General features: G+C 45.2%; 1 protein-coding gene across 1 annotated transcript; it reads left to right on the forward strand.

Annotated features, from left to right (window-relative positions):
* Positions 1–6,159: 6,159 nt before the first annotated feature.
* UBB (ubiquitin B) lies at positions 6,160–8,737 on the forward strand. Its single transcript, XM_074596163.1, has 2 exons — positions 6,160–6,465; positions 7,164–8,737. Exon 2 carries the CDS (start codon positions 7,170–7,172, stop codon positions 8,313–8,315), a length of 1,146 nt encoding a protein of 381 aa, XP_074452264.1. The 5' UTR covers positions 6,160–6,465; positions 7,164–7,169; the 3' UTR covers positions 8,316–8,737.
* The last annotated feature ends 5,271 nt before the right edge of the window (positions 8,738–14,008 follow it).

Raw genomic sequence — 14,008 nt, forward strand, 5'->3', positions numbered from 1 at the left:
TCTTAGAAAAGTTTATTATTGAATATCTGAAATGCAATGCTGTTTCTCAAGTAAAACTATTCAGTGCAAGGGAGAAGTACAAAACTTGTAGGTGTCCAAGTCACCTTTGTTTGGGGAAAAAAAAATCACCCCAAAGATGAATCTTTGTGGCCAGTGTTGCAGGACTGGAAATTTATTTTATAATCAAGAATTTCTGTTTTCAACGGGACTGAATGTCTTGCTCGGTTCAAGAAGGGGAACAGGGAAAGATGTAAACAAGTGAGTTGACAGTGTGTTGTGGGGTCATGTCTCAGCCAGGAATATAGCAAAGCAGCTGGACAATGATGAAACAGCTATCAGCGCTCTCTGGTCTGGAAAACAGCTTTAAAAACATGTGACTACAGTGTGTAGGCTGCTTCCTGAGATGGCACATACCAGCACTCGCATAACAACCCCGTGGCTCAGCACCTCTCTGCTCTGATGATGGGAAAAGGCACTGAGTTACAATTTCCTGTTACTCCTCATGTGAACCTCTGCACCGGTTACTCATCCTAATGGAACCATTTTAATATACCGTATGTGACAAATTCTGGCCAATGCCAGCATGTTCATCTGTAGTTCCTGATCTGAGCCACTCCCATACCTTTAGTCACACTAGATTTTGTATTAGTCATCTTATATTTTGGGAGGAAAAGTCACTGAGGTGAAACTGGAGACGACAAACTGAAACTGAGCCTGGGCGGTTTGCAGAATGGATTCATTTGCCTTCAGTGTGGGGTATGGCCAGCAGCAGTTGCAGGTTTCAGCCTACATGGTCTGTCTTTTTCTAAAAACAGTTAACTGCACTAAACTGAAAGCTAGAACATATTTTAGGAGCTTGTTAGTGATCAGTTCACACAAATGACCTCCTCTCTGCAAGCCAGGAGACATTAGCACTTGTACACCCTCAAAGAGCAGTTTCAGTGAGAAAATGAGTGAACATGCAGTCCATGTAATATCTGCAAATCTATCGCTCTCTGTGCTGCTCCACAATTGGTTCAACATATTTTAAATGTAGAAAGTATTTTGAGAAGCTAAATTCTGTTCCACTGTGATGCTTCAGGATAAAGAACTGGGAGACAAAATGGAAGAACAAAATGCAGTTTTGTTTCAGAAGGCTACAGTAAAGAAATTCTTCCTCCTTTTTTATTTGCTTCATATTTTATTACAAAGGACTCTTAAAGCTCAAAAGTGGCTCTCACATAAATAATCAATTAAAGACTTTATAATGGATCTCTCGCTGATGATAAATTTCATGGGTATTCTGATTTGCAAGCCCTACATCTCAGTGGTTTCATGCTGTATTGTCAGTACCTGGCCGGCAGGTGTTCCCCAGCGCCCAAAGAGTTAACAGCTTTCGCTGGTACATTACCTCCAAATCTGCTGCAATGTTTGCCAAACTTTAGTAGAAGCTTGATGAAGAAGCTTTTGCTAAAGCTTTTCTGAAAAAATGGAGAAAGAAGAATTATTCAGAAAGATGGTGGGATGGACAAGAGGAAAAGTCCAGTAAATCACTGCTTGTTCTCTTTAGGTGTCTTGTGATATTCGAAGTTCAACAGCTGACGTGGTTTAATGTTAAAGTACAAAGGTGTTTTTTTGTGCCATCTCAGCTCTGCTTGTATAACAATGACTCAGCTCTGCAGACCTGGCTCGCAGCCCGCGTCGGGATTCTGTCTGTAAGGGCATTTTCATCGCAAAAGCAGCACTGAAAGCAGTTACAGGGCTGTGGGTTCAAGAGAATTAGGAACTGTGGATGCTCTGAAAATCTGAAAATTAGGGAACTAGAAGTAGTGTATAGCTAATGCCACACTTAAAGGAACTGAGGTAGTTAAAACTACATAGTTTGTGCAGGGGAGGAAAATGTCAGTGCTTGGATTTTAGTCTTATTGCTGTGGAGGGGGGAGCATTCTGGACATTCTCCTCACCGCCAAGGGATCCAAGCTGAATCTGAAGACAAAATACAGGAGGTATCACATCTGAACCAACGGGCGAAGTCTGGTCAGAATGGCCTTGACAGTATTCGGTTTTATTCATTGTTAGAGAGGTTCTACTGAAACATGCTAATAATTATTAACAGTGTTTTAGGACTTACGTTTTTCTGTTTTTTAAGGTGCTGCTTTCCTATCCTGCTGGAAAACCTCACCCCAGAAACCACATGCTAAATCGGCTCAGACGCAGCAGAGAGAACAGGAACAAAGGGAGCTCCTTCACTGCAGTGCAGCTTGGATCAGATCCAAAACACTCCCAGGCAGGAGGTAGACTGAAAAGATGCAGACAAGTAATTTTTAGAATAGACCTAGTTATTAATTGTTGCTTTCACTGGCATAACACGCAGACACAAACCTGTGATTTTAGGCTGATGGCGTCTTTATAAAATGCCCTTTAGAAGTCTCCTTACATCAGAAGCACAGTGAATTGCCACATGTTCCTCTGGGTCAAAGACGTGCCCAAGCCTGTTTATCCTGGCAGCACAGATCTTAAAGCTGTATCCCGTGTGTCCTGCAAAGTCAAAATAGGCTTTAAACAAACAGGGAGACAGAGGAGTATCGCCCTTTTTACTACAAATCTGAACATCTATTTGTTTTTCTTAAGCTTTCAGCTCCTGAAGTTGGTAGCTTATTAAAAACTTTATTTAAGGCATTTTTAGCATAAGGTTTAAAAAACAAAACACAGATAGTTGTCTTTTTTTGGTAATCTCATATTACAGTCAATCTCATAGTACTTTGAATTGTGATTCACTATTTTTGTAACCCTTGAGCTGGGCAGTACAAGGACAAGCAGTAACATGCCTCAGCTCTATTTGTCTTATGGCTGGAACTTCCGCAGAGACTGGGCCTTACTGCAGTGTTACAGGTTTGGGGAGAAAATATTTATCTCCACAACTGTAAACAGGTAAATATAATTATCCTGTGTCATACACAGTGAGAGACCTGAGGTAGGTATGAGTAATATTCTGAGATAGGAATATACATTGTTTTTTCCCTGTGGCAAGTAGCCCTATTTTTATCTGAACAAAGGAACTGTGCTGGACTTGCTGCACAAACACAAATCGCCTGACTGTCTCGCTGTCCCAAGTTAAACCCTTCTAACTAAAGATAAACACATTGCTTCACTTGACATTGCTCGTGTAGAAATGATACGCTGTTGCTAGGACATTAGTGTACATAAAAAACAGACCCAGCCTGTGTTCTAGAATGTACAGATTTGTTGGAAACATTTCTTTGACCTCAGATTCTTCTCTGCTGAAAGTAGGTTGCTTTGTAGTACTGCCCAATGACCTACTTTCGAAACAACTTGGAAAGAAATACGTGTTCCCAACTGCGGGCCCCATGCCCTGGCAAAGGCTGGAACCACCTGTGCAGTCAAGCCAGTCACAAGATACAGATTTTTGTTTTTTCAGCTTTGCATTTATTTATATACAGTTCATAGTCAGCTGCTTGATGATTCTTATTTACCAACAGCTACTGAAGGAGGAGTGGCGTATACGTTAAATACATACGCTTTGTACAACCACAACAGTTACCACAGCATTTAAGAATAATCACATCTCCTTGATCTGTATCAAATTCAGGTAGTAAACTATTTTCCAAAGAATATCTAAGGTAAAGCTGAAATTCAGTAAAACGAAGTCACAAGGCCATCACCTCCAGCTTGGGAGATTGTTCTGTACACGTAATATGTGAAAATGAGGCAGAATCTGGCCTGCAATTAAAAAGAAGTACCCTTCAATTTGATAATAATTATGATTGAAGTACTAGATTCTTTAGAATCTATGCAGATATGAAGTGGCATGACTTTACCCCACAGAGAAAGCCACGGGACAGGAAAAGAGGTATTTAAGCAGCTCTCTGTATTCAGCCCACTCGCCCCCCCCCCGCCCCCCCCGGAACAAAAGAGGTGGGCTCATACAGGCACATAGATGGCTATCGCAGATTAATAGTTAGGAGAATTAAATGAATCCAATCAGTGGAGGCTGCAAAATGCTAATGGTGGCCTGTGTAGAGTACCTCGCCTGCAGGCTATGGAGATTAGTTTAATTCTGCTAGGCCCTGCAGTTGTGTGCACAAAGCCTAACTCTTTTGTGTATCTCTTTTGACAGAGGGATAACTGAGGAAAATAATGAGGGTTTTTGCATGGAATTGATGAATGTAATCCGTAATTGTTTTTAAAGTAGAGTCTGCATTCGATGTCAGCACGTTGCTGCCTGCGCTTGCTTTGGGTAACGTCATTTCCCTGAAGAATGGATTTTTCAGGAGCCATTATTAACAAGATGTTTAAAGAACTACCCGTGGTGGACCCGTCTTGTTGGGACTTCATTCTGATCTGTTGATTTGAATACTTAAACAGAAACCAAACAACAATGGTGAAAGCAGATTAGTCGTGGGATTTAGCCATACTAAGAAAAAAACGAGAGCGCTCCTGTGTTTTCTGGTTTACACATAAGGGAAGGAAAATGACAGAAATTTCTCCTTCTCCATCTAGAGGGCCATTAGAAAACAAAGACATGCACACTAAAATCGTTAATACAAGTCTGATGTGCTCAAACACGGTCCAGTCTTTAGATTAGCAGGTTAGTGGTTAATTAGTGGTTAATTTCCAGTTTAGCAGAAGTGGCCTTTCACATCTGTAAATATTAGTTACTGGTGGCGTTTGGCTGGGGGAGCTCCTGCAGCAGCGCCTGGGATATGCAGCACACACAGGCCGGCCTTGGAGCAAACTAAATATTTAGTCACCCTGGCACCATGCAAACAAAACGAACCTTTTGGAAACACTGAGCAAAACTGGCAGCATAAAGAAAACAAACGTCATATTGCCTAAATCTGCCTTTTGTCCTAAATTTATGTAGCTGAATAGTATTTCCAAGGTTGGTTATTGCCATGGAGCTGTTTCTGAACTTTCCAGTTAGTTTTCCTCTCTTCTGTTTCTACAATGTGAATAATTATTGTTGGGATGATTTATTTCCTTTTTACTGTAAGCCAGGAGGTGCTAGCAGACACAAGCCCTGTTAGGGGAAAGGAAAGCAAAAGAGCGTTGTTGTGATGGTGGTTTTTTGGTTGTTTTATGTTGCTTTTTGTTTAGAGAAGTAGAGCAGCCGTGTACTGAACCCTGCCATTCCCATGCATGCTCAGGCTTTGAGTGGAGGATTTAACAGCAAGTTCATCTGGGTTGACTGAAGGAGGTAGCAGCAGATAAAACACTACCACGTAGAAACCTTTCTGGATTTTGTGTACTCCAGACACGATATAAAACGAGTTAAGAGCCAGTCTGAAAGGTATAATGAAGCTTAATTAACACCAAACACATTTCCACATCAGTTCACAGAAGGAAGTTGCGCCATAACCTGATCAAAGCTTCCTGTTTTGCAGACAAGTAAACAGCCATTTGAATTTCAAATGTCAGCATTTCATTACAGGGGTTGTTTTGCAACCCCACATTAAGGAATTAAGCTGTCAGCCTGGTTCGAAGGGCTGCTCAGGAAATGGGCCGCATGACGAGGGCCACGCTCAGCCGGTAGCAAACGTGACGCACCAGGAGTCACCAACACTTGCCAAATTTCTAAAGAACATCTTTTTCCAGCTTTGCCAACTCAGTTCTGCTCTTCCCAGCCTTTCTCCACAGTCCAAGACGACATGATGAGCCCTACAGCCTATTCCAGGCTCTGCCACAAACGCTTCACGCCATCCCAGGGAAGGGGGTCTGTCAGAGGGACTGGTATCCCTGTGGGGCAACAAAAAGCCAAAACCAAGGGTAACCCCTCTTTCCCCAGGGCACTTCTGCCCCCGTTGTCCGTGCCAGGCTCATCCCTGACCACTGTCTGGGGCTGAGACAGGGACTAAACCCCTCCTCAGTTCCCTCCGGGCCCTCTCCCGCCGCCCGCTGCAGGACCGCCATTGCGCATGCGCGCAGCTCGCTCCGCGCCGAAATCTGCCCCCGCCGGGCGGCTCCCCCCTAGCAACAGCGCTGACCTCACCGCGCACCAATCGGCGCCGAGCAGCACCCGAATCTTCCAGAGCTTTCCTTACAGCCGCCCCCCGCACCCTACGCCACCTTCCCCCCAGATCAACCAATCAGCGCCACCGTGCTCGCTGCTGTGCCAATCAATGCTGGACTTCCCGGTCTTACTATCAGCCGCCTCACCGCACCGCTAGATCCATCCGCGCCCTCAGAAATGTTAATATTTTTGAGGTTTTGAGGCCCCACGCTAAGACTGCAGGACTCTCTTGCCTCTTTGAGGAGGGATCGGAGAGGGGGAAAGGCGAGTATTTTTCATAACAGTGGTCTTTTGTTTGGGACTACTTTGGGAGGCGGATGGACACGTCGGTTTGGGTGGGAGGGGCCTGTATGACAGGAACCGTATAAATAGGGGTGGCGCTGCGTCACACCGTAGAGTCCAGCTGCCGAGTAGCCGAGAGGAGGTGTGGACGGGCAACGCTCAGGGCCGGAGACGTGAGTTGAGCGGTGGGAGCGTTTTGGGCCGGGAGGGGAAGGAATGGTGGGTGAGTGGGAGAAAGGAAGAAAACGGAACGATATTTCTGGGCAGGAAGGTATAAGGCGGGGATGGGTTCTCGTCAGGCGGTATTTTTTTGTTGGAGTGCAGTAGTTGTGCAGAGTCTTGTCTTACTCTGAAGCATGTCGTTAAGAACTGAGGAGAAGGGATAGAAAAAACAAAATTGCTCCTTAACGAGGAGGCAGCGTTATGGTAAAAATGGCGGAGGCTGTGGTGGCTGTTTCTCCCGGAAGCGGGCTGCTGAGTCACTGCCTCGGCGGGAGCAGCCGAGCTGTTGTCGTAATTCGCCCCCGTGAGGTGCTGCGGCAGCTGTACGGGAGGCTGCGGGGCTGCGGCCTGTCTGCCGCATTGCTGCAGTGTGTGTGCAGGGGAGGGGACAAGGACGGGGGTGTCTTGGAGGCGGCTGGCGAGCGGCAGTGTAAAGAACCTAAGAACATACCCAACCGAGCCTCAAAAATAGGTTTACTTAGTCAAGAGTAAAGAATTTAAGAACGGTTGTAGAAAATATCAACAAGCTAAATCCTGATTAGTATTTATATAGTGTGAAACAGCAGAAATAATGCCTATATTTAGGAATCGCTTACAGATTGTGGTTCACCGGGTAGCTAAAGGTGGATTTTTTTTGTATGTTTTGTAGTTAAACATGCAGATCTTTGTGAAGACCCTGACTGGAAAGACCATCACTCTTGAGGTCGAACCTAGTGACACTATTGAAAATGTGAAGGCCAAGATCCAGGACAAGGAAGGCATCCCTCCTGATCAGCAGAGGTTGATCTTTGCTGGCAAGCAGCTGGAAGATGGTCGCACCCTGTCTGACTACAACATCCAGAAGGAATCCACCCTGCATCTTGTCCTGCGCCTGAGAGGTGGCATGCAGATCTTTGTGAAGACCCTGACTGGCAAGACCATCACCCTTGAGGTTGAGCCCAGTGACACCATTGAGAATGTGAAGGCCAAGATCCAGGACAAGGAAGGCATTCCCCCCGACCAGCAGAGGCTGATCTTCGCTGGCAAGCAGCTGGAGGATGGTCGCACCTTGTCTGACTACAACATCCAGAAGGAATCCACCCTGCATCTTGTCCTGCGCCTGAGAGGTGGCATGCAGATCTTTGTGAAGACCCTGACTGGAAAGACAATCACCCTTGAGGTTGAGCCCAGTGACACCATTGAGAATGTGAAAGCCAAGATCCAGGACAAAGAAGGCATTCCCCCCGACCAGCAGAGGCTGATCTTCGCTGGCAAGCAGCTGGAAGATGGTCGCACCCTGTCTGACTACAACATCCAGAAGGAATCCACCCTGCATCTTGTCCTGCGCCTGAGAGGTGGCATGCAGATCTTTGTGAAGACCTTGACTGGCAAGACCATAACTCTTGAGGTTGAGCCCAGTGACACCATTGAGAATGTGAAGGCCAAGATCCAGGACAAAGAAGGCATTCCCCCTGACCAGCAGAGGCTGATCTTCGCTGGCAAGCAGCTGGAAGATGGTCGCACCTTGTCTGACTACAACATCCAGAAGGAATCCACCCTGCATCTTGTCCTGCGCCTGAGAGGTGGCATGCAGATCTTTGTGAAGACCCTGACTGGCAAGACCATAACTCTTGAGGTTGAGCCCAGTGACACCATTGAGAATGTGAAGGCCAAGATCCAGGACAAGGAAGGCATTCCCCCCGACCAGCAGAGGCTGATCTTCGCTGGCAAGCAGCTGGAGGATGGTCGCACCTTGTCCGACTACAACATCCAGAAGGAATCCACTCTGCATCTTGTCCTGCGCCTGAGGGGTGGCTGTTAAGTTATTGTCCATCTTGCTTGACAACAAGATTGCCAATAGCACTTGTGTTTGCACTGTAGTTCTTTAATGTCTTAAATTAAATGCAAAGTTAATGCCAGCTTAAGTAACTGCTGAACAACTGTCTGAAATGCTAATAAAGTTTCTGTTGCACATCACAACTTGTAGTCTGTCTCAGTTCAAGCTAGTAAAAATGGTGCATTTAAGTGACATGCTTACTTGGGATTTTTTTCCATTGCAGTTTAAGCCTCTTTGTATTAGTGGTTAAATTAAGACTTTAATCCAGATTTGTTTCCACCCACAAAGTCCTCATTATACAATGTTGTTTCTTCAAGAGTTTAATGCATCTGTGTTTCCAGGAAAGATAATATGTTCTTTTAAAGGCCTGGGAAAGCTACAAACTAAATAAAGGTGGTGGGACTCAATACATTGGTGTGGGTTTGCTGTGGCGTGTGAACTTGTATTTACATTGACTCAGATAGTCCTGTGTGTGATCAGCCTCGCTGTTCTGGGGGTGGGGGGAGCCTTCTGAGCAAACATGAGTACTGTATTTAAGTGGAAAAATGACTGTCTAGTCCCCTGACAAGTGGTTCACATTTTACAGAGGTGGGTGTGGGGTCTTGCTGTGGTTGCTTGAACTCTATGGAACACAAGGCCTGGGAAAAGGCTAATTGCAGTGGAGCATTACTGGTGGTGTGGGGCATGCAGGGCGGAGGTGGGAAGGCTGCCTTTATTCCTGGTTTAATTTTTTTAAGTGGTCATTTAATGCCCAAAGCTGGGGTATTGCCATGAAAGTCTGGGTTGTCTTTTTGTATTTTTTTAATGGGGTGGGTTAAGGAAACTCACCTGAATGGGTTGGGAGACTTGGCGGGGGGGGGGGGGGGTTAGGATGGCAAAATTCATCTGTGTAGTGGTGGGTTTTAGAAGGTGGATGTCATCATCTGTGTTCACAGAAACTTGGCTGTGAGGATCACAGCTGTCAATATCTGCTGGATTTTGACAGCTGCTTCCCCTGAAATGTGGGTCTGGGCATCCCATGTGCTGTGTGCACAGTGTTTCTGTGCTGGTGCACTTGGCTGATAATCCAGTATTATGCACCATTTTGATTGACTTGTCCACTGTAGTGCTCTTGTGAAAGTTTGTTCCTCTGGAGTTTCAGTGTAACATTGCTGAGTGTCTGTGGTAAGGAATGCACTTGTGTAGCAGTGCGTTCTTGGCACGGATTGGCATGCAATCTAGGCCAGAAAGTTAAACTACTCTTCATAGAAAACTGCACATTGTAACTAAGTTCAGTGTGGGTTTGATGGTTATAACTGTGATAGGGTTTTCTGTGGTTTTTTATTTTTTCCAACAGGAGGGCTTGCTTCCCTGTCTGCTACACATAGCTGTGCTAGCAGAAATCTAAAGTTCTGTAAACAACTGCTGGTTTTACCATAAGAGATGCTTTTCTTAAATCGCTTCTTTTGCCTTTCCTTGATTCTGAGCTTTTTGTAGCTTTGTTTTTTCCAGACTAGCCTCCTAGGCAGGTTGCCCAGAGAGGCTGTGGAGGCTCCTTCCTTGGAGATACTCAGAAGCTGCCTGGACATAGTTCTGGGCAAGCAGCTCTGGGTGGCCCTGGCTGAGCAGGGGGCTGGGCAAGGTGACCTCTGGAGGTCCCTTCCAACCCCAGCTGTTCTCTGATTCTGTCACTTCTGACTGCGCGTCTCACAGCCCTCTGCCTGCTCAGTACTGTATGAACTCCTTGAGCAATTTACAGTCCGTAGGAGATAAGGCACCAAGTAAATTTACATTACTTTTTTTCCTTTTCTTTTTTCCTGATGCTGACTTGCTCCGTGGTAAAACTAGCTGCTTTATCTCCTCTGGCACATAGTTAAGAGATGTCTTTTCTCAAGTTCTTCTAATAATTAAGCTGTGCTGTATGGTAACAGTTACAGACCCGAACTGGTCAGATAACGCAGGCGGGGGGCAGTTTGCTGTAGGTACAAGTCTGGAGGCAGGGGCAGGTGCCCTTTCCCAGGGGCAGCGGCTGAAGGAGAACTGTTGCACAAGTGTTGCTCAAACATGGTGTGGTGCCCGGGCTCCCTGGGCAGTGTTCAGTGGAGCTGGCTTTGTGCGGAGCCATCTGTGGGGTTTGGCCTGCTCTGCTCTGCAAGAACGGGGACGCCAGGATGGTGACATGTAGGTGTCTGCGTGGGTCTGCACCAGCTTCCCAGGGCGGGCTCACTCCAGCTGCATTCAGCCCGAGCCAAACCTTGTTGAACCATTGGCTCTTGCTGGTCCTTGTGGTGTTCCTGTGGGTGGGTGGTCCGTGCGTGGAGCCTGCTTGGGTCTGGTGTGCCACCTGAGATAATAAGCAGTGGGAAGAGGGGGGGATGTTCAGGCATTTCGTGATTGTGGGGAGCAGCCCGGGCCCAGTGTAGGCAGCCTGAGCCGATGGCGTGATACGGAATGTGTCCGTGTGCTGCTTTCCCCAGCCCTGCAGGAAGGTTTCCTTAGGTGGGGCTTGTGCTGAAGCCCTGTGTTTGGCTTGATAGAAGCAGTGCAGAGCAGCCCGTCCTTAAAGCCAAAGCACAAGGCGTGAGATCCCCAGAAGCCGTAGCATTGCGGCACTACCTGGGTGAAGTGTGGAGCTGGACTCTCAGACGACTCCCTGCGGGAACACAGGGATGCTTGTGCTGGGCTCCTGCTTCTCTTGTAGGAGCTTCTTAACGAGGCTTCTGATCCCCCAGCTAATGGGGAGATGGCAGTCACTAGCTGGAAGAGATGACTGTAAGGGATCTCTTCATTAATAAGGAAAAATCTTTGCAATTTATCTTAAATGATGTGAATTTAGGAAATGCATATAAACTGCAAGGAAATGTAAATATGAATTTGCATAACATGCATTGTTTACACTGAAAAAGTTATGAACAAAAGACAGGGGCATCAGGCACTATGAATGACTGATGTTGTTAAGATAAATTTGTTTTTCTTGCAATGCGGTGCTACTGCAATCTGCTTAGAGCCAACTATTCATAACTAAAATAAGAATTTAATAGGCTTTTACCAGAATCTGTACGCTATTAAAATGGAATAATCCAAATACTCCCATATAGACAGCAGATTCTGACAACCCCTTTTAATCCTCCTGCAACCTGAGCTTGTGACTGGCCTTTGTGCTTTTTTCTTATAGTTTCACTTAATTTCTAGTCTGTTCTCTCTCTTAACAAAAAAATCCGAGATTCCAGGGGTTTTGTCTTCTGTGTTTTTTAAAAAAATAATTCTGTTTTAAGAAGACAAATGGGATACCCCTGTTATACTGCATTTTGGATATGTTTGGTGTTTTGCTGTGTTAGCAACTGCCCCAAGTTAATAATTAAACATAATCCTATAGGGAAAGCGAGGGCTCAGGCAGAGACACCTTGGGAACACCTCGGTATTTTTGCAGTCTTCTCTGCAGGTCCGAAGGCATTGTGTAGTAGCTGCGTTCAAAGATCCTTAGCTGCGCAGTTCTGTATTTATGGAACAACACTGTGTCACCAAAACCAGCCTTATTTGGAGCTTGAGTTTTGAAATTAGACATGTCTCTGTTAAATATTTTGATACAAAGAGTAAGTGAATGACTGTAATTCTCACAAGTGTATGCTTGCAAGCCCTTTTTGCCGTCTTTGAAGAATTTCCTATTGAGGCTGTTTTCATAACTAGCAGGGATTCAGGTTTACTTAACGGCCACTGGATGTCACTGTTTCTCCACAAAAGTGGTGTTTTGTAACATTACCGCTGGATTTCGTATTTTGCCGCTCTTTGATTGTCAGTGGAGGATTCCTTGAGGCTGTAATCCTACAGAAAGGGATACATCAAGTAGAAAGATACTTCCATTTAAGGAGTAAGAGAAGTGGACGGTTCCTTCAAAGGCCTGAGAAGCGTATAGATAGGAGCCTTTAAATATTATGATGTAAGACTAGTAGTTACAGAAATACTGTCATGTAATTTAATTGAGTCCCCAGGGCTATCAGTCAAGTTCTGTCAAGGAATTTATATTTAAGAGTATTTGGATTTTAGATTGGGCACTGGCTGGTGTCTCCGGAGGGACAGGATTCCGTCTGTGGAACTGTAACAAATGAAGCTGCTAAAATTCATCCCTTCGGTGTGGGTTTGACATAACAAAAATGCATGAAAAAAAGTTTGGCTTTGCAAAAATGCTGGATATTTTCCCAAATGTGAAAGTGCACCTTTAATGGAAACAGTTTTCTCTTTTAGCTGTGCAGCCCTGGTGAGGTTTGAACGAAGCGCTGGTGTACCTGTTGTTCTGGAGGAAAAGCTACTGGTCCACCCTTGTGTGCTGTTATTGCAGGCTCCCCTCCGCCTGTGAAGATGATTTTGAGCTGCTGCCCCTTAGAGAGGCTACAGATCAATGCTCTAATTAAACTACAGACACATGTAAGTGACTTTGATCTTCTATTTACAGCACACGGAAAACGTAATATGAATTGTAAGAGTATGACATTTTTCAGTATTTGTTAAAAATGGGCACTTAGATGAACAGAGAATACATATTTTAGGAAACGTGCTTGTTTCCATCTTTGCAGAAAGCAGTCTTCCTCCTGTTGTGCCTTCTGTTTAAGCAGGTTCCAGTCATTGCTTTTCCTGCCATGAATTATGGTGCTGCTTCTTATATAATCTATAATTATATAATAATTCTAACTATGAAAATATTTCATAATACCTTGAAATGAAAATTATTGATTTGACTTAAACTCTTAATTCCCAAGTGAAATTTTGACTTCTCTCTTTCCAGATTTAAGGTTTCCATACCTGTGTCTGCTGTCAGGAGAAACTTAGCGCCATCAGACACATTTTCACCAGTACAAGACGTACTGAGCAATTGCAAGATTCCTTCTCGTTCCCTCAGTTAAAAGCCTCAAAAGGCAAGAGGGTCACGTGTTGCTTTTGAAAATTCAAGCTGGCAGATGGGGGAAATTAAATTGCTTATTGTATTCTCCCTGTATGCTGCTTTGGATGGCTTCCTCCTGAGTCCTAACAGCTATCAGGATGTTAAATTTTGGTGGCAAGATGCTCGTTAAGCCTCATAACGAGCTCAGCTGGCTAGGGTACAGCAGTGACATAATCCCATTACTGACCTCGGAATGCTGTCACTGGCAAGTGCACATTTGGGCAGATCTTGTATTTTTTTTTCTGCCTTGCTTCTCTCTTCTCTGACGTGGAAGGGCAAGTGTTTACCCCAGTGTAGTCTGGGTGAAAGCGTGTGCGCATGTGTGTGCTCACACCAGTGTTTCTGTGTTCCCCCGGCAGCTCCGTGTCTCTGTTTTGCTGTGGTGACCCCTCGGCTGGCAGTGATTCCTTTCCCAGCAAGCTGCGCATTCTCCTTCCTCTGTGTAAGCTATTAAAACCAGATGCGCAGGAAGAACTCTGCTGTGATGCACTTTTGCAGGCTGATTTCATTCCTTGTCTGACTCCCATGAAAGCTGGGGGAAAAGCCCAAGAGGATTTAAACCCATAAGTCTGAGATAAACTCCCGGGCCTGAATCTGCCTGTTGATATCACAGTAAATGAAGTGTAACACGACTAAAGCAAACTGAACTAAATCAGTGCAAGGCTTGAATGAGGGAGAGGAGAGATGAGATCTGGTCGTGCATTCTTCTGCATATGTTTGTTCTTTATAGGCTATTCTGTGGGTCCTGTAAATCATTACGCTT

The sequence above is a fragment of the Larus michahellis genome, chromosome 7, assembly GCF_964199755.1.
Source record: "Larus michahellis chromosome 7, bLarMic1.1, whole genome shotgun sequence".
In the NCBI taxonomy this organism is placed as follows: domain Eukaryota; kingdom Metazoa; phylum Chordata; class Aves; order Charadriiformes; family Laridae; genus Larus; species Larus michahellis.